This window comes from Macrotis lagotis, chromosome 4, assembly GCF_037893015.1.
Source record: "Macrotis lagotis isolate mMagLag1 chromosome 4, bilby.v1.9.chrom.fasta, whole genome shotgun sequence".
Taxonomy (NCBI): domain Eukaryota; kingdom Metazoa; phylum Chordata; class Mammalia; order Peramelemorphia; family Peramelidae; genus Macrotis; species Macrotis lagotis.
In genome coordinates, this window is record NC_133661.1 from 90,137,664 (window position 1) to 90,164,052 (window position 26,389).

The 26,389-nt window shown below is 34.4% G+C and overlaps 1 protein-coding gene across 9 annotated transcripts in view; it reads left to right on the forward strand.

Moving 5' to 3' along the window:
• FGFR2 (fibroblast growth factor receptor 2) overlaps nt 1–26,389 on the forward strand; it is a 111,801-nt gene that overhangs the window by 24,723 nt on the left and 60,689 nt on the right. For 4 of the 9 annotated variants that reach the window (XM_074233499.1, XM_074233501.1, XM_074233500.1 and 1 more), the window contains exons 3-5: nt 8,988–9,254; nt 10,698–10,772; nt 21,109–21,278. In XM_074233499.1, coding sequence (XP_074089600.1) covers nt 8,988–9,254; nt 10,698–10,772; nt 21,109–21,278 — 512 coding nt within the window. The remainder of the gene's footprint in view (nt 1–8,987; nt 9,255–10,697; nt 10,773–21,108; nt 21,279–26,389) is intronic. The other 5 variants (XM_074233505.1, XM_074233506.1, XM_074233507.1 and 2 more) reach the window with 2 other exon arrangements.

Below are 26,389 nucleotides of genomic sequence, written 5' to 3' on the forward strand. Positions count from 1 at the left end.
GCAGAAGACTGAAGCAAAGTAACCAAAGCACAAACAATCTGAAAGTTTTTCTGGATCATCTCAGCTTGGGATAAATCTTTTCTTATTTACTTGATGATGAATATCACTAGTGAATTATTCCAGTTTAACATAAGAAAAAAACAAAAAGAAAGTTAAAGCCAAAGTATGACAGACAGTTTCTGAGAACATTCTAATTATTTAATCCTATTTTTTAGGTATGAGGAAACTTTTAAAATTGCAATTTTTTAGGCATAAGGACAGTTTTATGAATTATAATTTCCAATAATTTCATTTTGCATTTCTCTTGAACATCATGTGTATCCATCCATTCATGCATATATACACTTGTATACATAATATAAATGTATACAGTTATGTATCACATATGTATGTTTTATGTTTATATAATATTCATATATGTCACATATATGTGGGTATATATATATATATATATATATATATATATATATATATATATATCCTCTTCAGCTAGGGAATCTTGTTCACAACTGAGTTATTCACAATAAATAAAAGTAACATTTATAAAGCACTTTGAATTATGCAAAGTACTCTAACATATTTTAACTCATTTGATTCTCACAACAACTCTGTGAAGTAGATGCTTTTATTATCCCTATTACATAGATGAGGAAACTGAGATAGACTATAGATAAAATGACTTGCCTAGGGTAGCAATTAGAAAGTATCTGAGGCAGGATTTGAACTCATATCCTCCTAAATCCTTTGCTTTACTATACTGACCACCCAGGTGCCATCAATGGACAGTGACTCAAATGACTTTATGAAAATGCCTAAAATGGTCTTTTTTCCTTAGTAGCTTAAGACATACATTGCTTTGGTGGAACAAAATAGATTATCACCCTTAAACAAGGTCTGCCTTAATTATTTCAACTTGATGTGAAGAAAAATGTCCCAAAGGATGGAGTTGTCCCCAAGTGGAATGAATTGCCTTAAGAGATAGTGAGTTCCTCATTATTAGAGGTCTTCAAGCAGAGACTGAATGACATTTTTTTTTTTGCAGATGTAATAGCAATTCCTGTTCAGGAGCATTTGGAATTGTGTGGCCTCTAAAATCTTTCCATGCTGGGACCTTTAAAGTCTCAGATTGTGTATATGAGATAGCACAAATAACAAACTGAAAGAGTCTCTTGACCTATTAGATTTCTTGCCTCTTTTGACCAATCTAATTGCTTTTTGTGACATTAACCAGTTGGCTCTATTTGTTGAGTTGAGAAATTATTCTCTCCCATGTTTTTGAGTATCTGTGTTAGTGTTGTTTGAGCACAGTGTATAATTATAATAACAAGTCATGTTTATAAAAACCATAGTAAGGTAATTAGTACAAATATTATTATACCTTCTTTTTAAAAACTTAAAAAAAAACCCAAAGGACACAGAGGCTTAGAAATGTGGTGATTTGCCAAAGGTAACACAGCTGGGAAAAGTGATGGAGCTGGGATTTGAACCTAGGTCCAAAACCAGCGGTTCTACTATAACATCAAAAGGATTCTTAGTCGAAGAAACTCCTTGATTGAAAGGAACAGGGGATATTAGCATAGAGAAAAGAAGACTCTAGGGGACATGATAATGACCATGTATTGAATTTGCTTTGTTGAACTCTAGAACAAGCAACAGCAATAAATGGAAGACACAGAGACAAATTTAGGTTTGATGGAGAAAAAGTTAAATGATAGCTTTCTATAGCTTAAAGCTGACCCAAAGTATAATTGATGGTTCAGGTGATTGTGGATCACCTTTCCCCCTTAAAGGTCTTCATGTAGAAAATGGACAACGACTTGTCATCAGGTACATAATATTAAGGTTTGTCAGACTCTGATGCATCTTCCTTCCAGCTCTTCAGTTCTACAGCTGTTTGCGTTTCTAGAATATGAAATATCCCATGTTGTCAAAGGGAAATTTTTATATACTTTTGAGGATTTTGAATAGAAATTGTATAACTGTAACTAAAATGGCTTTTCATTCTAAGGCACTTTGTATGGTGTAGGGCAGAAGAATGATTAATTTTTAGGCTATTCATTATTAATGATATCAAATCAATCAATTGACCATTTGTTTTAACAACCAGTGTAACTCAGGCACTGAGTGTACTGGGGAGACAAAAACAGAAGTGACTCTTTGAACTGCCATGTTCTTTTTCCAAGACCAAGAGTCTATCACATCAGTTGGAAACTGTCTGTGTGCTTTGCATTTCTAAATGACCTAATATTGCCAAAAACCTGCCTTGTTCCACTGCAGGTGACTATCTATAGCCTGTCAGTATACACTTGCAAATTATTTCAGAAATTTTTAGTATAGAAATATTGTGAAAATTCATTGTCCTCTATTACTTCAGTTTATACTAAAAACTAAATATTTGTCAATGAAAAATTCTCTTCTGCAATCCAACTATTGAAATGAGGTAAAGAAGATCATACTTGGGAAACAATGGAGAAGATTAAGATTGCAATCAAGTGGAAATTAACAGAATCAACTACCCCTTGTCATATTTTTGAAGGTCATCCATTTAGCTTGACATCTAACATAAAATTCCTGGTTCTTTCCTTAAGACATTGGATATTTCCAGATATTTATTCCCCTTGCCCAAGGTGACTACATGTCTGGTATAACTCATCTATCCAAGGAGCCAGGAGTTCATGGATAAAAGTCTCAGGAATCTGTGCTGATCTTGTCCAGAATACCTAAAAGCTCCCATGGGAACCTGAAACTGTTGACAGCAGGTAGATATCTCATCCTGTGACCAAGCTGATCTTATAGCCACAGAACACACAGGGGTCTGCCACATATGTGAATGGGACCTGTTGGCATTTTCTCTTCTGTCTTAGGAATCTGAACAGGGATTTACTGCATTTGCTTGTGAGAGTAGGTGTACACAGAGGGTCCAGTTTGGTGCACCCCTACTCTGTTATATAGTGGATTCCAATATGAAATACCTACCTCCACCTGAAGAGGTGATGCATTTCTTGGCTGTAACTTTTAGGAGTATAAAATATGCCTTCCTGGGAAAAAATTCTGGAACAGACTTCATTTTGGAATGTAATGTCGTTTTCACGTTGGCAGAACCTTTTTTTTTTAAACAGTTAAAATCTGTAGTCCGTTCTCCATGAAACGATTGGACAGGACAATACTTTAGTTTCCCATCTGTTCTCTGTTTGCTTTTGGGCACTATTTCAAAAACCACATTGGAAAAGTTTATGGGCAAACATTATAAAAAGTGACAGTCTGAAGTGCTGCTATAGTCTAGTCTGGCAACACTGTGTTACCTGAAATAGCTTACTGTTTCCAAATGCTCTTTAGCCATTTCAATTGTCTCAAGACATCCTCCTGATAATATTAGTGAAGAATTCACTGGAAATGTATGAAAGCCATAGCTTTTGTCTCCCAGACTTAGAAGTATGACTAGAATCATATTGGAGGGTTTTATTTCAGCTTGTTTGCTTATTCAGGGGTTTAGGGTAAATACATTATTTGTCTTTCTTATTATTTGGTGTGAAAGAATAGTATGATGGAAATAGGGTTCATGAAAAGGGTCCCCAAATTGGAATCATGAGATCTAAGTTTTCATCTTGTCTATCACTGACTTACTATGTTAGCTTAGGGAACTTAGAAAACCTCCGAGTATTATTTCCTTTATTTGTTAAAAGGTAACTGGACTCAGTGATTTTTGACTTTTCTTTCATTGCTGGACAGTTTGTTCTAAAAGGAAGACATGGGAAATGTTTTGAGGAAAAGGAAAACAAATGCTTTGGATGTAGATATGAGGATAGATTTACTTGTCACAGAAGTCAGAATCTTGAATCTGTTTTTTAGTAGTCAGCAAATATAATTTTAACAAAAATATTAACCTCATTACTAACCTTTCTTGAATCTTTTTTAAAAATATGTCTGGAGGTCTTAACTGAGTTGATTATATCCACAAAACAAAAATCTTACTATACTATGGAATCAATTAGAAACATGTACGTCATCTGTCCCTATAAAGTCAAACTTGTTACTTTATTCAGTGATTTCAGGTAACATTGAAAAACCATGTCAAATACTGAAATGTTTGTTCCAGCTCTCTTGGTTTTTGAATTTTTATTTCTATTTTGTGCAGACATATTTTTCCATCTGTGGGAGGCTTCTGAATAACATTTGGTACATAATATAACACCTGTCTCATGGATCAATCCACCCATTATGTGTTGGCATGAATAAATGAGGGAAGCATTGTTAGATTGTAGACTCCTTGTCGACTTTTTCTTCTTTTGAAAGGTTAAAAGTATACTATAGCAGCAGAAAAAATAAATCCAGGAAATGTTAATATTACTATAAAAGGTATTGTTTAAGTTTCACAGGGAACACTTTGCCCTATGTAAACTGTCATATTTTACAAAGAGAGGACAAACCTGGTGGACTCAAAAGCAATGTTCTGGTCTAATTTATGTCAGAGAAACATGTTCTGAGTCAGGGAAGAAACATAGCTATCAGAGATCATGTTAATATTCTCAGAAAAGCAGGAACTATGTTGGACTCTAAAATAAATGATGAAAGGAACAATAACGATGATAAAAGAAAAAACCCAATGGTCCAAATTATTGCAGGGAATATGGATGAAGATTGCTGAAGGTACTTAAATGTTTAAGAGAAATAGAGTAATGATGAACCCCAGGAAAAAAAAAACTGTCTCAAGGGTAGGAGCAGTGCTGAGAAAGTCTCTTCCAAAAAGCCAGATGTTTAGATTCCATCTCAGTCTCTCCTGGTGCAGGCTTGGCAGTCTGACCAGAGAGGTCTTTGATGTGCTTTCTGTGTAGGGAGGCAGCTTGTGGCGATGGCCCACTGGTGTGGCATCTGGGATGGTTGTCATTGGCACTCAGACCAGTCCCCCAAATAAGCATCCCTTTCTCCTTTTCCTTTTCTTTTTATCTCATCTCCATTTTCCTTCCTTTCATCTTAATCTACCCTACTTTCCCCCTCCCAACATCCACTTCCCTTTCTTCTCTTTTATTTCCTTCTCCACCTGTGCTATAAAATCTGCTGTTGACTATGAATGTTATGGATAGCATTGTTAGAGATATTGAGGGCCAGAGGGGTTGCTGACCTGAAGTGAAGACATTTCTTTCATACAGGGTGGTGACAGGCTTTAAATATTTATTAATAGAGTTTTCATTTCATGGACTTCGAAGTCATGAGGTATTGATTTTAGGGTAGTTATTTTATTATCTTGGAGATACTTTATAGTTTAATATTATGTACAGAAAGAGAATTATAGCTTTGACCTTTGGTTGTATCAATTTTACTTATATGTTATATTAAATAAACATTACTATCAAGGGTAAGGCCATTTTAATCATCGGCACATTACAGGGTTATGTAAAAACTAAACTTTTGTGACTGAAAAAAATCACACTAGTCACTCAGAAGTGCTAATCAATAAATAAGTATTTACCAAGCACCTATTTCATATATATATATATATATATATATATATATATATATATATACACACACACACAATCAGGCTAATGACTCTGGTAATTTTAATCAATTCATAGGCATTTATTAAGCACCTTCTTTATACTTTCCATTCTTGATAGAAATAGTTTCATTTTTGTCTTTGTATTACCAGCACTCAATCCAGTGCTGATACTTAGTAATTGCTTGTTGATTGATTGATAGATAATTCCAACTGTCAAATGAAAGAAGCTGAGTTCACTCTTGGGATGAAGATTTTTAATAATGTGTCCTCCAAAGGGGACAATTTGAGTCACTTTTGGGATGATATTGTCCCTTTGTCTTCACATGTATGACATGACCAGTTTCTGTAAATCCTTAAGGTGCAACCCTGGAAGTTCCAGTAGATTTTAACTGTTAATTATAGAAGAACAAAACCTTCATCAAGAGTTGCCATTTTTTGAGAATAAGGTTCATTCTTTGACACAACTGGGCATTCTTTGATTTTTTTTTTTAATCTCAGAACTCTCTACCAAATCCTTAGGAATGAATGCTTTTCCTAACTTTGTGTATTCAGAGAAGAAAGATCTTGATCTCTGTAGCTTCAAGTGCCCAAATTGTGGGTTTCTTTCCCTTTTTTCCTTTAAATGGTTTATTTTTTTTTGCATTTGGTGTTATCTAGATGCTTCGGATTTAATTATCCTTGCAATTTCCTTCAGCAATGGAGATCACAGACCCTCTATAACTTACTAGAAAATCTTCAAGAATTACTGAACTTGACTCAACTGGATGGGTCTGTAGATGACCAACACTCAGATCTTCTTAGGTACCTTATACAAAACCTTTCTGGTTTTTCAAGACCTGTCAGAACTTGTAATCCATATCATGGTGAGGCATCGGAGCAGGGCTTGCATGGAGATGTCTCCATCCTCATTACATTATTGTGGAATGATCTCTCCTTTCATTAGAATAAGTTTCTCACAATTCTTAATGATGGTTTAGAGCCTACAGTTGTGTGTACTTTCAAAGTCATTAAGGTTTGTGTTGGTCCTCAGCCTTTCTTTCCTGACACTTCAGATTTCTTTTCTTTCAGTAGAACTTTTCCAAGTCTGCCTTGCTTTACTGGTTTTCATTCTAGTGTGGCCAGTTTTAGACCTGCCCTAAGATTCTCTCCCTAGAGAAAAGAGGTAAAAATTTCTAATATTTCTCAACTCTAATCCAGTCAAGAGGCTAGGAATATACTTTCATCTCCATTACAGCTTACTAAATCTTGCCTGTTGAACATGCTGATTCATCCTCAGACTCAGAACATCCCCATAACCTAACACATGTGTAGATTCCATTGTTTTCCAGTTTCTAGGCTGATAAGAGAAAGAATAAGGAATTGATAGTATATATATATATATATATATATATATATATATATATATATATATATCTCCTAGAGACTGAATCTGGGGAAGTTTGAAATATATTAGGAAGGCGATAAATAACAAAGAAGCAATGGCCTAGATAGTTGAGGAATAAGAATAAAGGAGTCTTCAAAAGCCAGGCCCAGACTAGTAGGATCTTCATAAATATTTGTGGAATTGAATCAGATTAAAATAAGAGAATTACCATTCTGTACATTTGAATCTTAGGGAAGCTGGGATGACAAGCTCCAGAAGAGAAAAAGGATATTGAAGCAGAAGTGGAGAGAAGGCCAAATATAGACTTCAATTATTCAGGACCCCAAAAAGGGGAAAGATTCTTTTCTCTTGCAGCTACAACCTCTAGTAGCACCATGATCTTGGAAAGGATTTAGAGCTAGGCTATTATTATTAGCATTCTATTTCAGCTAGATGATGGGTTAAATTAATTTTTTAAGTGATTTCTGAGACAATAACCTTGATATTCTATTTCTAGCCAATCTTCTGAATTATACTTTTTTCCTAAGTTTAAGACAGTCAAGGATGAATGGATCATCCAGTGAAGTTTCATTTGACTTAGTGGATGTAATCCTCTGTTGCTTCTTCCATTAATGCTTTTTGTTTCCTCAACTTGGTTGTAAACCTGTTTGAAGACAAAGGTTCCTGTTGTATCAGGAATTAGAAATGAATCTTTAATCTCATCTGGACAATCTTATTAAACAAATGAGGAATCTTTGAGCTTGAGAATTTGCTATGTGTCTGATGTCACACTGGTAGGAAGTAATGAAGAACCAAGAGCTAAATGAGTTCCTCTACCTTCAGACTTAGAAGTCTTCTCATTCTATCAATTTGCTGCATCAATTTTACTTATATGTTATATTAAACATTCCCATAATCTAACACAGTGTACACACATGTGACAAGAGTTCAGTAAGTGTATGATGATGGTGGTGATTTATAGAGACCCACATGAACTAGCTCAGAGTATATTTGAATTTTTGAAATAGTGTTGTGCTTTCATTGAGGATTTGTAAACAGCAGTCTCCTTCTGATGCCTGCACAAATTTATATTCATTCTCAGAGCTGTGATTGTTTTTTTTCCTGTCACGGGATATGTGGCACAATTCATGAAATTCATCCTGGACCCTTGTCAAAGCTCATTGCATCAAATATGCTTTCCTATTGCTTTTCCCCAGGTTAGGCTCCTCATTGATGATAAATTCATGAATTTAGAGCTAGGGAAATGAAATTGTCCAACTCCTTAAATTTAAATATGAGAAAATTGAGCCCCAGGGAAATTAAATGACTTTTTCAAAGTAGTAGTAGTAGTAGTAGTAGTAGTAGTAGTAGTAGTAATAGTAGTAGTAGTAGTAGTAGTAGTAGTAGTAGTAGTAGTATTAACTGGCATATAGAGTACTTTAAGGTTTGTAAAACTTCATATGAATCATTCCTGGGAGCTGCTACTATCTTGAGAAAACCAAGGAAAACAGAGGCTAAGTGATTTGCCCAGAGTCCCAAACTTGTAAGTGTCTGAGGCTGCTTTGAACTCAGGTCTTCCAAACTCTCTAGGTTAGCCTTGTATCCACTTGTCACCTTTCTGGCAGAATCATAATTTGAATTCAAATCATCTGATTTCAAACCCAACCCTCCCTCATCTATTCTATGCTACTGCTCAGTCAATGTGTCTAAGAATTTCAGTAAAACTGAAGTTCTTAGTGTTAACTTCCAGTAATCTTTTCCCAGGTTTCACATAATGTATTAGTGACCTTTGAATTACATACCAACTGCAATGTTCATCTAGTGTCTTCTTATTAACTTTATTTTTTAAGACTGTCACCATGCCATGAGGGAACTCTAGCCAGAGCTGCTTCTGCCGGGCTCTTTCTTTGGGTTCATGCTCTAAATATTAAATCTATTATGTGATGGACTATTTTCTAACTTTGACTCCTGTGGGATGCTGGGAGAGGCAGGCTGGTTGATAGCCAGCGGGAATTTGCAAGACAATAATCACAACTCTTGGGATGAAATGGGCCTCCACTGACCTTTGTTGGAAATTCTCTCCTTTCCCTCCTTCTTCTTTCTATCTCCTTTCTCCCACTTTTGCAGAGCCGCCAACCAAATACCAAATCTCTCAGCCAGATGTATATGCTGTTCTGCCAGGAGAGCCCCTTGAATTGCGCTGCCTGTTGAAAGACGCCATCATGATCAGTTGGACTAAGGATGGGGTACAATTGGGGCCCAACAATAGGACAGTTCTTTTTGGGGAATACTTGCAGATTAAAGGCGCCATTCCTAGAGATTCCGGCCTCTATGCTTGCACTGCTGCTAGGACTGTAGACAGTGAAACCTTGTACTTCATGGTCAATGTTACAGGTGAGTGAGTTGACCCTAGTTGATGCTTTTTAAAAACACACCATGATTTCATTGTAGGAGTAAAGTTGGATCTCATTGAGATCTTTGGTGATTGGCAGCCATGTGCGCAGTTTAACAGATTTTTATTAATCCTGCTTTGAAGTATGTTAGCGTTTTCCCAGTGTCTTCAACAGAGTAGGCGCCTGAACAGTGTTTGGTGAATTTAATAGAATTGGAAGGGTCAACAATGAAAAAAATTAATTAAGAATTTTTTAATATGAAAAATCACTAGCAGCACAAACATTTCCATGCTCAAAGAAGGCTAGATAATGGGGATTATATAGGAAACATCTAAGCCTTCATGTACAGCTTTTTCCAAAGAGGAAATTCTTTTAAATAATTTCTTCACTGAATAATTTCCTCAAGATCATCCATTTTCACATGAATGCCTTTATATATAATATATATGTATATGTGTGTGTCTATAGACATATGTTATACACAGATACACTGTGAATATGTGTCCACATATATACTTATTTACACCACTATATAAAATATTTATATGTGGATATGAATATATATATATATATATATATATATATACATACACATATAAAATGAAACTTGTCTGAAAGTGGATGGTCTTGAGGAAAGATATGTGTATGGAAAGGTATGTGTGTATATATACCTATATACAAAGTAGCTATCTGCTTAGAGATTCCTGGTTTCTAGCTGACTTTCCTTCTGAAAATTCTAGTTCAGTTCAATTCAACTCAACAAACATTTAAAAGCATCTACTATGGATAAAGAATTTTGCTGAACTATAAGAGAAATAAAAAGATGATTAAGGCCCTGTCCTCAAAGATAATTTAGGATGGGAGATAATATGTATACAAACCAATTAATACAGAATAGAACATAAGTGAGCAAGAGACTCTCAAAAGTATTTGAACACTTAAAGTGAGAATTTTCAAATAAACTCATTATAAATATTTTTTATTTTTATTGTTAAGTGGTCCAAGGGTTCCTAAGAAAGTAACCCCCTAAAAGTTATTTTAGAAAAAAAATGCTTCAATTTTAAACAATTCATAAATTCACCAATGTATTTTTAATTTGATTTTTCTTAAAAATAATAAACTGTTAAAATAATTCATATTATATAGAATTTTAACATCTGCAAAATTCGTTTCTCCAAATAAATCTATAAGATAGTGCAAATAGTAATATCCTCATTTTATAGATGAGGAAAGTCTTTGAATCAAATAAAATTAGAGGAAATTGAAGGTCATAATATGGACTAAATGATGTTATAAATAAAGACTTTAAACCCCTCAGCATCACTCCTTATTAGATTTTCTTGTGGTTGTGTTTCTTTTAACCCTGAAGGTTCTAAAATGTAGGGAATCATGACATGTTGCTCTATAAAAATGTATATAGGTAAACATGTTCTTTTGACTACAGATGCAATTGCCTCAGGAGATGATGAAGATGACAATGAAGGCTCTGAGGATTTTGTCAATGATAACAATAACATGAGTAAGTAACAACAAACCTCTGGAGGTGACTGCAGTGTCACGCGAAAAAAGCATGATTCTAACCTTTCTTAAGCCAACTGTTAACATCCACATGTCCACTCTGTCTGTTTTCTTGACTTTCAAACTTGAAAATAAACTAAGTGTACTGTCTACCTCTCTCTCTCATTTGTCTTTTCTTTTGGTATGAGTAACTACTTTCCTTCCTGTGGAAATCCCTCATTTTCCTGCTATTTGATTCCTTCTTTTCTATGACCTCACTTATCTGAAGCCTCACTAAGCAAGAAAATTAAAGAAGTCATAAAAACCTTGAGCTAACCTTTGTTGTGATTTTTTTTTACTTGACTTGTATTTCATAGGCATAGTCAACTCTCTTTCTCTATCAATGCATGTATCAGCACCAACTTTACACCTTTAAAGTTTTAGACACTTGCTGAGGGACTGAAGGTTAAATTATTCAACCAGGGTCACACAGATAATACATGTCAGAGGCAACATTTGAGCTCAGATTTTTCTTTCTCCTAGATCTGTACCCTATACCACATACCACATTCTTTAGTTGATCTTATAATTCAGAACTATGTTCATGCATTGCATTATGGGAAAGTTTTTTTGAAAAGATAGAATGAACAGAAAGAATTACTAACAAGTTGCTGTTAAGAAAAAAAAATTTAGAAATGGATATCAATAGACCAACTTGGGGAAGAATAGATAAAATTTGATTTTTTTAATGATAACATGAAAATATTTTAAAAACTTGATTGCTAGATTTTTTCCTTGTTTACTTTAGACATGACAATTTAGAAATTTTAGAACAAATTATGACAGAAATTTGAATGAATTAGAAATATTAGTAGCATAAAAATTTAATTATTTGGGTTTTTTAAATAGTTTTCCTCCATTTTTCTTATAAGATAGTTTAAGGTTAAATATAATTCAAAATGAGATGGTCAAGGATTAAAAACAGAACTGAGAGAGACCATCTAAAGAAATCAGAGGGAGTAGATGTTATCAAACACTCAAGATATACTGGTTTTCAGAATTAGGCTAAGTTTGTTGTTTTTGTATATGAAGACAAAAATATATATGTGATTTTTTTATTTTAGCAAAACAAATCCTTCCTTTTCTGCAAGAAAAATCCCTTTTTCTAGAATTGATCTCACACAGGAATTTTTGTGTGGCTCCTGAAGTAAGGGACATGGAATAATGTAATCTATGGTATAGTTAACTATAATTTTAAAATATACAGAAAATCACAAAGATTAATTGTTTTGCTCTATTAATAAAGGATAAAAGCATAACATTAAATCAGAACTTATTGAAATCCTTGCACTTATTAGCATGCGAGGTTCTTAAAGTGAAGTCAAATACAAGAAACTTAAACTTATCTTGATAGGACATTTTCACATATACTATTCAGGATTATAGGGATTTTTAAAAAAAATTAGAATATAATTATACAATTCACATTAATACTATGTTGAAGGCATGGAACCAACCTTCAATCAATTTATGAGACATGTCAGTAATTTTCAGTTCCTTAAGCTCATCACTATGGCCATCAATTATCATGCTAAAAGACCTAGTTAGTAGAGAATTCTATTTAAAAGAATTGCCTACATCACAGTATTTATTAAACTATTTTCCCCCTGTGAACAGGATGTTATTGAAAATTACTGCTGGACATGTATGTGAAGTGGGCTTGTTTGGTTGATGGGTGATGGTGTTAGGAGTTGTAAGTTAGACACGGTTGTATGTAACTGCTTATGTTTTTTGCCTGGGGTGCTATTTAAGATGATAGAAGTTTTTAGCTGACTATTTGGCCCCTGCCATCTGCTAGTGTGATTAACCCAGTCTGATTCACAGGTGCAGCCTGAAGTGTTTTGAGGCTGAGCAGCTGTAGGTACACTGACAAAGGAATGTGATAGCAAAGATAATTGACAAGAGTGGGAAAAGGATGTTGCCATTAAAACAGATTTTCATCACCTTAAGTGACCAGGGTGTCACCCGATTAATCATGAAAACAACAGAAAAGGAATAATTCCTTGCAGTTTTGGTCCCTGGGTTACATCCATGCACCTTAATTAACTTCTTGAAAATTTTTGGATTGTTCAAAAATACATTCAGCTTTGTTTTATCTTCTTTCCTACATAGATGATGGTATGAGCCAATGAAACTGTAGTTTGTGGTGAAGATTTGAAATTAATATAGGAATAATATGCCTTTCTTTTTGGTGGATGAATTGAAACTCAGTAGTTTACCTTCAGGCTTGGATATTGTGCAATATTTTCCCCTCATTATCACATTAGGGCCATTTAAAGTCATTTTGATGTTTAATTATTAGAGAAGGCTATCTAGTATAATCTAGTTTAATTATTAGAGAAGGCAATCAAGTATAAGAAATGCCTGCCTAGTAGAATTTTATTTCAAAGTCTGAGTTTCTTTCACAGAGAATAATACATCTTTTAAAAGCATACTTGGTGCTTCAAGGATTATGATGCCAGCATTCAAATGTAGTGATAGCCATAAAATTATTGAAAAAAATTGGTATTAAAATAATTTTTAAAGATGTCTTCAAAAAATTAAAAGCACCTTACCAAATTTTTTTATTAAAAATCTCACAGAACTGTCAATAAACCTTTATTAAGGATTTCCTGGGCACTGGAGAGAAGAAGAAAAACATAAAATAGTTCCTGATGCTCAAAAGTACTGTTCTTAATGATATGGACATTCCCTTCACATGTGCTGATTTCTATAAGTGGTAGGGGCTTTAGTAGAGTGTCTATGATCTTTCTAAGTTCCTGTGGCCAAAAAATTCATCTCTCTCTAGCAAATCTGGTGAGGAGTTTTATAACTAGCCTGATCCTTGAATGATAGTTCATTTTCCAGTCTTATGTTTGAGGGTTTACTGCTTTCATAGAATCTTCCAGAACTTGAGTTAAGCTGACATGACCTTGGAGGATCTGAATTATTTCCACTCCCTGATGAGACATTTATACAATCAGCTTCAGAACTAATATTTGCTAATTAAGACAATTATTTAATAATAAAACTTCTTAGTCATTAGATTTCATTGTCATGGAATCTATCTCTTCTAAGTTCAGTGATTTTTTTGATGTGGGCTTGGAGAATTAGGACATTTCTCTGGGAACTATCATGGCCAAAAAATTCATCATTAGGCAGATGTGGTGCTAAACCTCTATAAATTTAGGCTGGACCTTGAGTGATGGCTCTGTAGTCTAGTATTTGGGTCTTTTCCAAGTAGGATTTTTTTTTTTTTTTGATTTAGAGGACCTATTCCTTTGGCATAGTCCCCAAGAATCAAGTATCATCTGGGTTCCTTGACAAGATATTGGAGCAGTACTTTAATGCAAACTCCTCTCTCCCATAACAAAGGTCAAATTCTTACTGGGATTTTGATTATTTTTACAAGTTCAATAGTCTTGAAAAATTTAAACAATCCTAATAGAAAACTATAGCTGAACTAAGGAAATATTTATGACTGATGGTGTAAAGACAGCAAGTCTACCCTTTCTGCAGATTTGTGTTCACAATTTGGAGTAGGTTGCATTAACGCCCAATTTATTTTTAAATCAGTGTTGTAGCCTCAAATGTTAAGGGCATTCTTTAGTTTTTTTCTAACTGTTCAATAATTTATGACTTCATATCTTAACTAACTCTCTCTTTCACTGAATAACCCTGTGATGTCATTGCCATCTTTCCTGCCAGGAAATCACAATTTCTTTATATGCTTTTCAGTGTAACAGATTCTTCTGGACTCAAATGTTCAATTTCCTTTACTGATTTCTAGTTGAAATATATCTAGTTGAAGAGATTGGAAAGTTCAGGGTTCATTTTGTAGTTTTTGAAAGGATGACTCCTAAAAAAAAACAAGTTCCTCTTTTATCATGCTGTAAGTGATTTAATAGGTTACCCATCAGCAAACAAACAAAAAAAAACTCTTCCTGGTTTGTTTCGCATAGTTATCTGAAAATTTTTTTTTTCTTTCAGTTTTTGTTTAAGTGATTAGTATTTCCAAAGAATTCCAGGCTTAGTTCATAAGAATATAATTGACAGAAAACCAAAGCTGAACACCTAACTACCAAGGAATGATGTTACAAGAATTGAATGTCAATCCTTTGAGTTTCTTTAGGATTCCATTGAGGGCAAGAAAGCACATCAACTTTTCAGTTTTAACTTAATTCTAGGTCACTATGGCTACCACCAGTTAACAAAGACCAAGCAAAGAGTTTGTTTTTGTTTTTGTTTATGAATAAGATCAATCCAGAATCAATATTGAGATCCCAGTTGTATTTCCTTGGTTAAGCAATTGATTACTCAGACAATATATTCAGATAACTTTTTGCCAATTGATATATTAACTGGGTAGGAAAATATACCCAGAATCGTAACTGTGAATTTCTTGGTGATAGTTATAGGAATTTTTTCTTTTAAAAAAATATGATGCACTATTGTTTATTTGAAATTTATTGCGTTAAAATTTTACTTTGCTGTTTAATGAGAAAAATTACTGATATAATTAAAATAAACAAATAAGGGTTAGTTTCTTTTTTGTAGTCTTCATCTCTAGTCACATAGTAGAGATAATTTGTAGATTTTCTCCTGTGGAGGTAGACATTGATAAGTCCCTAGGGGGAATTAGTGGGCAAGTTGGTTTAGTTCACAGGGCCAAAACTTGGCAGATTAGTTTTAATACAACTTTATCAGCAAGATAGTTTAATACTAGTATTCTAAAATAAGCTGTGGTTTACTTTTGCATTTGTTATGTGCTTGCTTCCTCTCATACAAAGATAACTGGTATATCTTGAAAATACGTGACTAATTAACAGGGAATGAGTTTTCCCCAAGTAGCAAAGGGTTCTCATGTACTGATTAGGGCAATTTAAAAATGCCTTAATTATGAACTTTGCCAAACACAGAAGCATTGGTGATGTTTCTGGGAGTTTGAGTACTTGATCCAGAAGCAGCGATTTGTGGTTTTTGCTTTTGTTTTGGGGGCATTTTTGCATTTTTTTTGCATCAGTTGAAGCAAAGGAGTTGGCAGACCAACATATAGCAGACATAAATCTGTAAGTTTTGACTTAATTATGCTGAGAGAGTTCAAGGGTCATGTGGAAGGGTGGAAGAACATTGGGCAGAGAGTCAGGAGAAAACAGAATTTCAAGCTGGAAGAGACTTTAAACATCATTTAGTCTGATCTCCTTATTTTATAGTAGAAACCAATCAATCAATCATCAGGTTTTTATTAAGTCTCTGCTATGTCCCAAGTATCATTTAGAATTGAGGTTATCCAAGGATCCTCATTTAGCAGAGTGGAGTACAAGAATGGTTGGTTCATTCCAACTTACTGTCTCCATTAGCTATTTTTCTAGTCCCAATTCTATAACTAACTAGACTTGTGGGATCTCACTTTAATCCTTCCGGACTTCATCTGTAAAATGTGGATGTTAGAATAGAAAATCTCTTTGGTCCTTTTCTAGTCTTGACATTCTCTGAACTTACATTTTGGCTATAAACTCTTAGGCTTTCCTTCCCTCCCCCCTTCCCCATTCTGTTAATAGTAGACAAGCTGAGTGTCCTTAGGGTAGAATATAACTGCTAAAATGCAAAATTGCCCAAGAAGGTGTAAGGGTATACTGCAGAGGCAGTCACAATGGCCTATACACTTATTATGTGTAAGTGCATGTTTTATTTTATAGGTCAGGAAAAGATATATATAGAATCCTGGCGCTGGATGACTGAACCAACTCTTGCATCATAGGCCAACCATGTAATGTAAGGTTTTTATTATATATAAGTGTTATGTTTCAAGGGCTGTTTTGGCTCATGGTGTATCCAAATATGTGCATTTAAGAAACTGAGTTTTAGGAGGATTTTTACTGTGGAACCTAAAACAAACACCTAATGTCACACATCCCCCAAAAGGTTTCAATGAACTGGTTTACCATAGATAAGGACACATATTGTTTTTATATGTACCATTTCTTTAACTTACTATTATTTTAATTGTTAGGAGAACATGATTTTAATCTACCAGATACCTTATTATCATTTATTTTTAATTTCATATGATATGAAAGGCAGCATGGCTTAGTGGAGAGGGAACTAGCCTTGGAGCCAAGAAGACCTGAGTTCAAACATTTCACCTCTAACACATAAAGGCTGTGTGATCTTGGGCAAGTCCATTACTATTTCAATTTTCTGGGCACCTTTCTGAGTCAATAAGTCACAGTCATTGTGCCTTGTCTTTCCATTCCTTATATTAATGAAGTCATAAGTCCAAGCTTTATTCCTGTCAAATGTACAAGGGAGGTGGTGTGGTATGGTGAATAAAATGCCAGACTTGGAGTCACCACCTGTAACAACTGATTACAACATTTGATGATAAGCAAGATATTTGGTCTCCTAAGAATTAAAAAAAATATTGTTACCTTTATAGACTGTGATCTGTACCTTATAGGTTGTGATTTGTATTGAAGGAGGGAATTTCCACACTGATGAAATCATAGATCATTGATGTAAATTTATACTATGTTTTCTCCCATTAAATAAATTCAGAATACCTTTTCCTCACTAAAGAACTGTTAACCTGGGGAAAGCAATAGCGTAAGAGATGCTTATATGATTCGTCTGATTCATTTCACACAAGCTGCCATTTTCAATATTTGAGAACCTACTATATTTAGAGTGGGTCTTTTAAAAAAACTATAATTGAAAACTGTCAGTGCTTTTATAATTTATTGACTTTTAAACTATTTGCTTTTTTGTAAAGCAAAAATTTCACTTAAATGCACTATGCTTATGACTTAGTTGTGAACCATTTTCTTTAGTTAGAAGGAGGAGATCTGTTCTGCTTCATCCCAGCTGTACTTTAATTCAATGGGGGGGGGGGCAGGGCTGGACTTTTGTGTGACTGACTACAAGAATTGCTATAAATATTTGAAGAATGAAAGAGTTTATAGTGGAGCATTAGGCTGCTAATGAAGGAAAGGAAACCAGGGCTCAACTTAAAGTATAATTATTTTTCTGGACCCTTTGAGTACTAAAAATTCCACATTAATTTGATTTATTTCAGGAAGAAGGCATTGCAAAATAATCAAATGCTTCCTTTGTCTCAGTATCTTACTACTAAAAAAAAAGTGAGCTTTGACATGTGAGGAAAAGTCTTATCAGAAAAATAGATAGTTTTTATGGTTTTGTATGTTCCTTGGGGGAAGATTCATTTGGGGTAATCTCCATGAAGCGGGTCAGAATCTGACTGTTGTGGACCCAAATCTCTGTAAATGAATGAACCCAGACACTGTGGTTCTGCCACTGTTGAATTGGTGGGGCACTTGCATCACCTAGAATTCAGGGCTTAAGTTTCCCTGTTTCTACTGTGTTTTTAAAGAATGTGTGGAAGGAAAGATATAGAGGATTTGGATTTGGCAGGGAAAAGGAGGAGTTTATAGTTAATGTTCTTGACATGATTTCTGTGGTCCTAGACAGTTGGGTTTTGCTTTTTTTTTAAACTAAAGAGTATTTCCTGGGCCTGCTATTTTACCTGTGTGAGCTTGGGGTGGGGGAGTCTTTTGACCCCTATGAGACCCAGGTTTTCCCCTCTGTAAATAAGGGTTTTGGACTAGCTCATCTTGAAAGACACTTTCCTACGCTAAATCTATCATCCTAGAGAAACTCAAACAACTTAGCTTACCATCAGTTTAAACTGAGACATCAATTTCAAGTTATGGGGTAGGTCAACTTTTTGATTACTGTTCCACTTCTTTGACCATATTTTGTTTTGCTACCCCCCCATCCCAAAAAATGTTACTGTCTCTAAGGTTGTAAGTGGAGTATGTTACACATATGCAATGGATACATATAAATGTCTGTTTTGCATGAACAGATTTTATGGGTACAGTTTAGATGGTATTTGAAATTTTACTCTAGGGCAATGGCTTCCTGCCAGGCGTTCCAAAGGAATTTTTTCAACCTGGTCCTTAAATCATCCCTTGGGTGCCAACACAAAAGTATGCATTTCTCAGGTCCATATAGACATCTTTTGCTGGTATGGTCTGAGCACAATTTATGGTGATTGTGCACAACTGATTACCAAATTGAGAAGGTACTCTGCATGATGAGTTGGAGCTAGATCATCCCTCTTGGTTCCATCCATTAAATCTTACATTTAATCATTTTTCCTGAAGATTCCAGAACATTTTGTGCAGCGTGCTTAAGTAGCATGTTCTTAGTAAGCAAACATTTTGATGGAGCTGTTCCATAGTAACCGAAGTCAGGTGAGAGAATTACTGTGTAAACTCCACTAATTAAAGGAAAGGGATTCTGAATGCACTTAAACAAATGACAGCCTGGTGGATTTGTAAAAATTATTCATTTCATATTTTCAGTATTGTGGTCTATTCTCCAATTATTGATGCCTTTATTGGGCTAGAAATGAAGAAGAATTTGTAAATAGAAAATAAAATGATGGATCAATGGAATTGCTTCATTGTACTTGTGAGGCCCCGGGCCCTTGTGTTAAAAAGTAATTAAGAACCCTTTGATCAGCTCTTGAGATATCTAGTACCAAAAGGACATTTGAAACCCATAGTCAAAGAGTTTTCAATGGAAAAAATCACTTCAATTGTCTCTTGCTTTTGTGGACACAAAGTCAAGCAAACAACTGGTGAGACACACATAATATTCACAAATGTATATGTATGAATGGAGAAAAAGAAAATATATGCTATATAAATAAGTAGTCTATATAAAAGAGTAAACCTATATAAATAAAATAATCTATATAAAAACTTCACATTTATACCATATTTTAAGAGCAATGGTAAAGGAGGGGCATTTTGAATGTTGAAGATTCCAGTTTCCTAATCTGAAGCAGAGGAATGACAAGAATGCTCAGGTAATCATTGCACAACCATCCATATAGAACAAGACATAACTTAGAGTGGAACTCTTTCCCTGCCTCCATCACTGCCTTTGTGCAAGACCCTGTGTATTTAATAGGGGACTTTAACTGACTCCCACTTCCTAATTAGGGTCATATGCACTCTGAATCACTCATGTTCTTTTCAGTAGAAATAACAAACATTTGTTGGTTCTCTAATATGGATGTGGAAGGAAGGGGACATAGGAGGAGAGCAGCAAATAAAGGAAGGGTCTGTGGGGGTATTAGGTATTATGTCTTAGTCCCTACCTTCAAGGAACCTTTAATCTATATCTATTCATAAGGCAAGTTATAAATAAATAAAACATTAAGTAACTATAAGAAATTTTAAAACAGCATAAGATAATATTAAAAGCCACATCAATTGCATTGGCCAATGTTTGTGTTATTCCTATAGCTCCTCAGGATAACACTGTGATAATCATTTAGTGATGGTAGGTCGAAGGGTGGGGATACTTAAAGGTGTGTTGTCTCTTATTGGTAGACATGGAAGACAGTCCCAGTTTCATTACAGAAAAAAAAGAAACTTAGTGGGCCAAAATTCCTTTATTTTTATTGAAATAATATCCAAATTTGTCTGATTAAAAAACTATTACTATTTTGGGGAGGTTTCAAAAATAATTTGTGGGAATATCATATATGACTTAGGGAATGACTTTAGCAAAAGGCTAAAGCCACTGATCACCTTTTGAATTTGTTTTAGTAGGTAGTGTTACATAAAATAGTTAAAATATCTCAGTTGTAATTATGTATATTGCATCACTACTGATGAATCATATGTCATATATAATATTCTCATGCCTCTTAGAATGCCTGGTGTTCTTCAAGTTTTTGATAGAAAGCTTTCTTCTGCAAGAAGGTTTTCCTAATTTCTAACTACTATTGACTTTTCTTGACATATCTATTTTCTAGTTCCAGTCTACTAGTATCTTCTTCTCTTGTCTATTCTCTATATGTCTTGAAAATAGCTACTTATGTACATGTTATCTTCTTCTTTAAAATATAAGCCCCTTGACTGTGGGTACTATTTTTGCTTTTCTTTTGTATACATTGCTCTTAACCCAGTATCTGACACATAATGCGTGGTTGATTGATTGATATTTGAACTCAAATGTCTTTCTGGCAATAAAAGCAGAAATAAAGTTTGGGAACAAGTTTCTTGATAGGCTTAAATCAATGAATAATATACCTATAGATAATTCTCTTGTGTTGAATACTTTTGAACATCTTTTTCTAAGGTAAATACAACACAATTGTTTTTTATTTTTAAAATGTTTCATAGCTATGAAGCCATTAGCAAGTGTTACATCATTTATTTTTTGCTGGAGAGTTTTCAGTATAATTGATAAATCTTTTTTATGATTATTTTTGGAAATAGGAGCACCATATTGGACCCATACAGAGAAGATGGAAAAACGGTTACATGCTGTCCCAGCAGCTAATACAGTGAAATTTCGTTGTCCTGCTGGAGGAAATCCAGTACCAAGCATGAGATGGTTAAAGAATGGAAAAGAATTCAAGCAAGAGCACCGAATTGGGGGATATAAGGTAATAAATTTTTTTATTTGAGCTTTTGCACAGATAATAATTAAAAAATATGTATCTATTAATATGACCCTATCATTTTTCATCATTATTGAAAATAATGGTTGTAGTTTTCCTGTTTTGATTTAAATTTCAGATTGAGTTCAGGAACAATCTAAATGGTAACTGTGTAGTCCAGGCAATAAACAACTAAAATCTCCATTATTTTTTATCTGAAATGATACTTTTAGATTTTAAGAATTTCTGAAAATTGAACCTAGTTCTTCCCCTTCACTATGTTGCTTTAAGAACTCAAAACTTGAGAGCCTGTTTTCTAAGCAGTTTATGGTCTATAAAACCAGAAACATGAAGAAAAATGTGGGGAAATAAAAGAACAATCATAAAGAGTAGATGAACTAAGTGGAAGAATTTGAGTCTGAAGTATTTCCCACTAAGTATCAGAGAAGTCAGAATTAGTACATTTGTGTTCCATCTTCAGAGATTCTTAGGAAATCAAGTAAGATTGAGGTGAAATTTGATTACATAACTCTCTTGGGGAGATTAAAATTTGGTGATCTTTTCATTTGGGGTATTTTCAGATGGACTCACTGAGCCAATTTGAAATATTAATGGTGCATTTGAACCATAAGTGTGTTAATTAGGGTCTTTGCCTAGTGATTGCAGAAAAGAATTTTATTTAGATATTGACACTAACAGAATGGAGAAGGATGTCACAATTATGGTTCCAACAAAGTGTTTTTAATTTCAGGGTCACAATGGTGATTTCAGCTGCCTTAGGGATTCTTTTAACTCTGTTTAACTGTTGTTCCTGAGTTCCTTTTGTTTCCAAAGCAGTGGGTAAATTAAATTTGCGGTCATAGAAACAAAAGGGGGCATCCATGGGTGTAACTGATGTTACTAGAGGGCAGATATATTTGTTCCAGGAGAGTCAGAAGGTCATTAGGTCGGGACTTTGAGGAATTTTGAATTTGTGGAATAAAACAAACATTTCCATAGCATAGTACCAGTTCTTATTATGGCTATTTATTGGCTGCCTAACATGAGCCAATATGGGGTAGTAGAAAGAGAGCTGGTCTTGAAGTCAGGAAGAGTTGAGTCCAAGTTTCTCTTCAAATACATATATATATATATTAGTTGTGAGCTTGAGAAGGTTCTAAGTAGGGGCGGCTAGGTGGCGTAGTGGATAAAGCACCAGCCTTGGAGTCAGGAGTACCTTGGGTTCAAATCTGGTCTCAGACACTTAATAGTTACCTAGCTGTGTGGCCTTGGGCAAGTCACTTAACCCCATTTGCCTTGCAAAAAGCCTAAAAAAAAGGTTCTAAGTCTTAGAATCTTGACGAAGAAGGTGAAAATTTGTATTAGTAAAATGAGTTTCATTTAGGAGTTTCTCATATCAAAGAAATCACAGATCCATCCCCATCTCTACTATGGGCAAAATTCTAGGCTAGGCTCTCCAAGGGGGATTGGATTCCAAGCAGAATAAAACTTGATTCTTGTTTCTGAAGAAAATAAAATTCAAGCAAAGGGAATAAGACACAGTCACAAAATAAGAGTACAAGAGGCTAAGAGAAAAGCCATGGTCTAGAGAGCAGAGATCACTACTAATTAGAGGGAACTATAGGACATTTTGTACGGGGTGTGGTATTTGTCTAAGCTTTGAAGACTAAATTGAATTATTTTCATATACCTCACATTAGAAGCTCCTAAAGATCCATAGCTTCTGGACATAGGTAAAGTGCCAGGGAAGAGATGCTCCCACCTTCTGAGAATTATTTAAAGTAAATCCTGTCTAAGAATTTTTTAACTAAATTACAAATGTAGGTGAAGCAATTCAAGGCAGCTGTAGAATTAATACTAGAGGTCCTTGCTAGGGGAGGTTCTTTCTTCTTGGGAACTTAATAGAAAACATCTACTTTGTAGATACACATTCTTCTGGCTTGTCTTTTCTCAGCTGTCCTTTTCCTGATGGAGTTCTCACAGGCTGGTATCACCACCACCCGGGGCCAGGACAAGGTACTGATAGACCCCAGGGAAAGTTTGTTTACTTTCCACAGGGAGCCTTAGAGCGTTTTCTGTATCACATGTGATTTGACTTACCTGGAGTAAATACCTATGCACTATAGGAGAACAGAATTAAAATAAGTTATTTGGCAAAAGGTAAAAATGAAAAGAGACATGTTTTTCCTTCTTATGAATTGTTTTCTGAGTAACCGCCTACCTCTAGATCTAGTTTCTATTTTTGCTTGTTTATTGGTGTCTTTTTGTTAGTTTTTTCATAATCCAGATTGACTTTTAAATAGCATGTTCTTCCTAAAATGTCACCTAAGGAAATATATTTGAACTGAGCAAGGTTTTAGAGGCTATTGGGCCAACCTTATTTAGATAGGGAAACTGAGGCTTTTAGTGGTCAAGTGACCTGCTTAAAGTTATACTCATAAAAAAAAACAACAGGATTTTTCATTCTTGAAGGCTCCTTCAAATCAGCAAGCACAGAACAAAAATAAATATATAAATAAAATCCCTTAATACATAAACTGCTCACTTCCCAACCTCCTCACAGAGAGGCTCTTTCTTTTCCATTTTCTCTTAATGAGGAAGGAAGGTGTCAAGTTTTCCAAAATGTAAATTTGCAGAAAGTAACTTCTAGAAAGTTTCCATAAGAAACATTGGTTGTTTCTGTGAGTGTTTCTTTATAAATTTGCTTACTTCATAAACTGTGACTGAGTTCTAGCAGCACAGCTGCCTAGCACCTTCCACCTTTTTATGAGTGGGGTAACTTGGCCACCGTCCATTGATTTACAACTTCTTTGGAGATGTTAGAAAAATAAAGCCAGCTAAGGGGGAAAAAAACAACCCTGAACAAAACCTGGTTGAGAACTATGGCAGGAACCTCATTTTACTGAAAATACCTAGTGGTTGCATAAATAGATACTTTTTGTTTCTGCTGTGTTGACTAAGGAAACAGAACAATCCCCTTGATTAAGAGACAAATTTTTTAATACTATATATTCCACCAACAAAGATGTGACTATAGATATAACAGTGGGTGGTTTGCAGTGGTGTGGTTGACTTAAGGAATTGCTCTCCATGAATGTTTTAGTCAATCCTAGACAATGGTGAGGAAATTTCACCTCTTGGGGTTCAGTTTCCTCATGTGCAAAATGAGAGCATTGGATTAGATCAGTGCCTTTACCCTGGGAGATTCCTAAACTTGCATTGGAAAACAAATTCTATCCTTATTTTCACTAATATTTAAATGAAACTTAGAATTTCCTTCATTTGTGAATTTTAAAAAAATCATTCTTCTGAGAAATTCATAGTATTCACTGGCTAAAAGAGTCCATGAGACAAAATTGATTAAGTAGGTCTGGATTTCTAATCTCTAACTTTTTTTAAAAAAATTCTCACTCTGAATGATTTCAATCATATAAATAATTGCGTTCAAAACTCAGCAAATTTTAAATCTCAAATATAAAGTCTTGTTTTTTTTGAGATAATTCTAGTAGTTAGATTGCCAATATGAGCAGAGTCTGTCTCATTCCTTTTTCTGAGATATTTTAGGGTAGATTCTTATTCATGTATACTTTGGACTTGAAACCTTTTGGTATTTCTTTCAGATCTTATATTCTTTGATTCTAGGTACCTGTAAAAAAATTAAATCAATTCTTGATTAAAATGTAACAGAAAATCAAGAAATTGGTTTAGTTGCTAAACCTTCTTATTTCCCAGTGTCTTGCTAGGAAATTCCTGAGACAAAAGGGAGAAAAGGATTTTCATATACACCCAAACTTTTCATTATTCATACATACATATACACACATATAGCTTGTTATGACCTATAAGGCTTATATACAGCTAACCTATGTTAGGCTTAGAATATTAATTCTGTACTCAAAAACCAGGGTTGAAAAATGCTTTGTTAAAATACTTGAGCTATTTCTTAATAGTGTAAAACAGCCAAAAACAATTTTTTCCCTTATTCATTTCAGATACAAGAAAGGAAAATCTGGTCATTATGCTGTCTTTTCCTATTAATTATCATTAAACCCTATTTATTGTCTTGTGGGCAGATGAATCTGAACTACATTTTTGAGGTTATTGAAATACCATTCTAAAACCTTTCTAATGCAAATTTCATTCTGATTTCAAAAGTGCATAATAAATCTAGACTTTTAAGGGGAAAAAATCCTCAGGACTCATCCTATATTAATGTACTACACTTTTTAGCTTTTTCTATCTTTCAATTATTATCATAATCTAACTGCCTGTAATCATGCAACAAGAGAAGTTAAGAAAGATATCTTTGTTTTTTCCATTCTGATTTTACCCTTTGAGACAGTAACATTAGGGATAAGCCTTGACAAACTTTTTGCTTTCCCCCCCTCCAATGACTTCAGATCCCTGTTAATCCTAGGATTAACTAGCACAATTTTGTATAGGTGTAAGGTTATGTTTGTTTTCAGATCACATTCTTTCTGCAATCAGAGTGACTTTTGAGAAAGGAAGGAGTTGAAGTCTAAGAATGGTAGCTTACTATAGAGATGGCCAGTGTATTGTGTGATTTTGTGATCCACAATTCCTTATCTAGAAATGAGGGTTATTTTCCAAATGAAATGAGGAGTTTCTGTCAGAAGTGAGCATCAGGGAACCCCAGAGCCAAGTTTTCTGGATACTTCTTTAAAAGGAAACCCACTACTATCAGTCTTACTGTTTAAGCATTAACCTACATTTGTTTCCACATCTACATTTTGATAAGCTTCCTTGTCCAGGCCCTCTCTATACACTATAAGTTCAGGTCTTTTAAACACAATAGAAATGGGAGTGATTTCTATTCCCTAGGATTTGTAAAGGTTTTAACTTGAACATTCCACAAAATGGCTTATTTATGAATGATGTATTATGGATTAGTGTCAGTTCAATAATACTTTATTTGTTTTAGTGCTAATAGAAGTTGAATTATATCTTGGTTTCTGCCATTCTGACTGTATGAGAGAGATGTAAAAACTGTGGAATTCTCCAGTTTTATGCTAACAACACAAAAAGGAAGGAAGGGAGAGGGAAGTTTGCAACACTAAGAAACAGTGAGTTGCTTCTAATATAATAAGAATACCTCC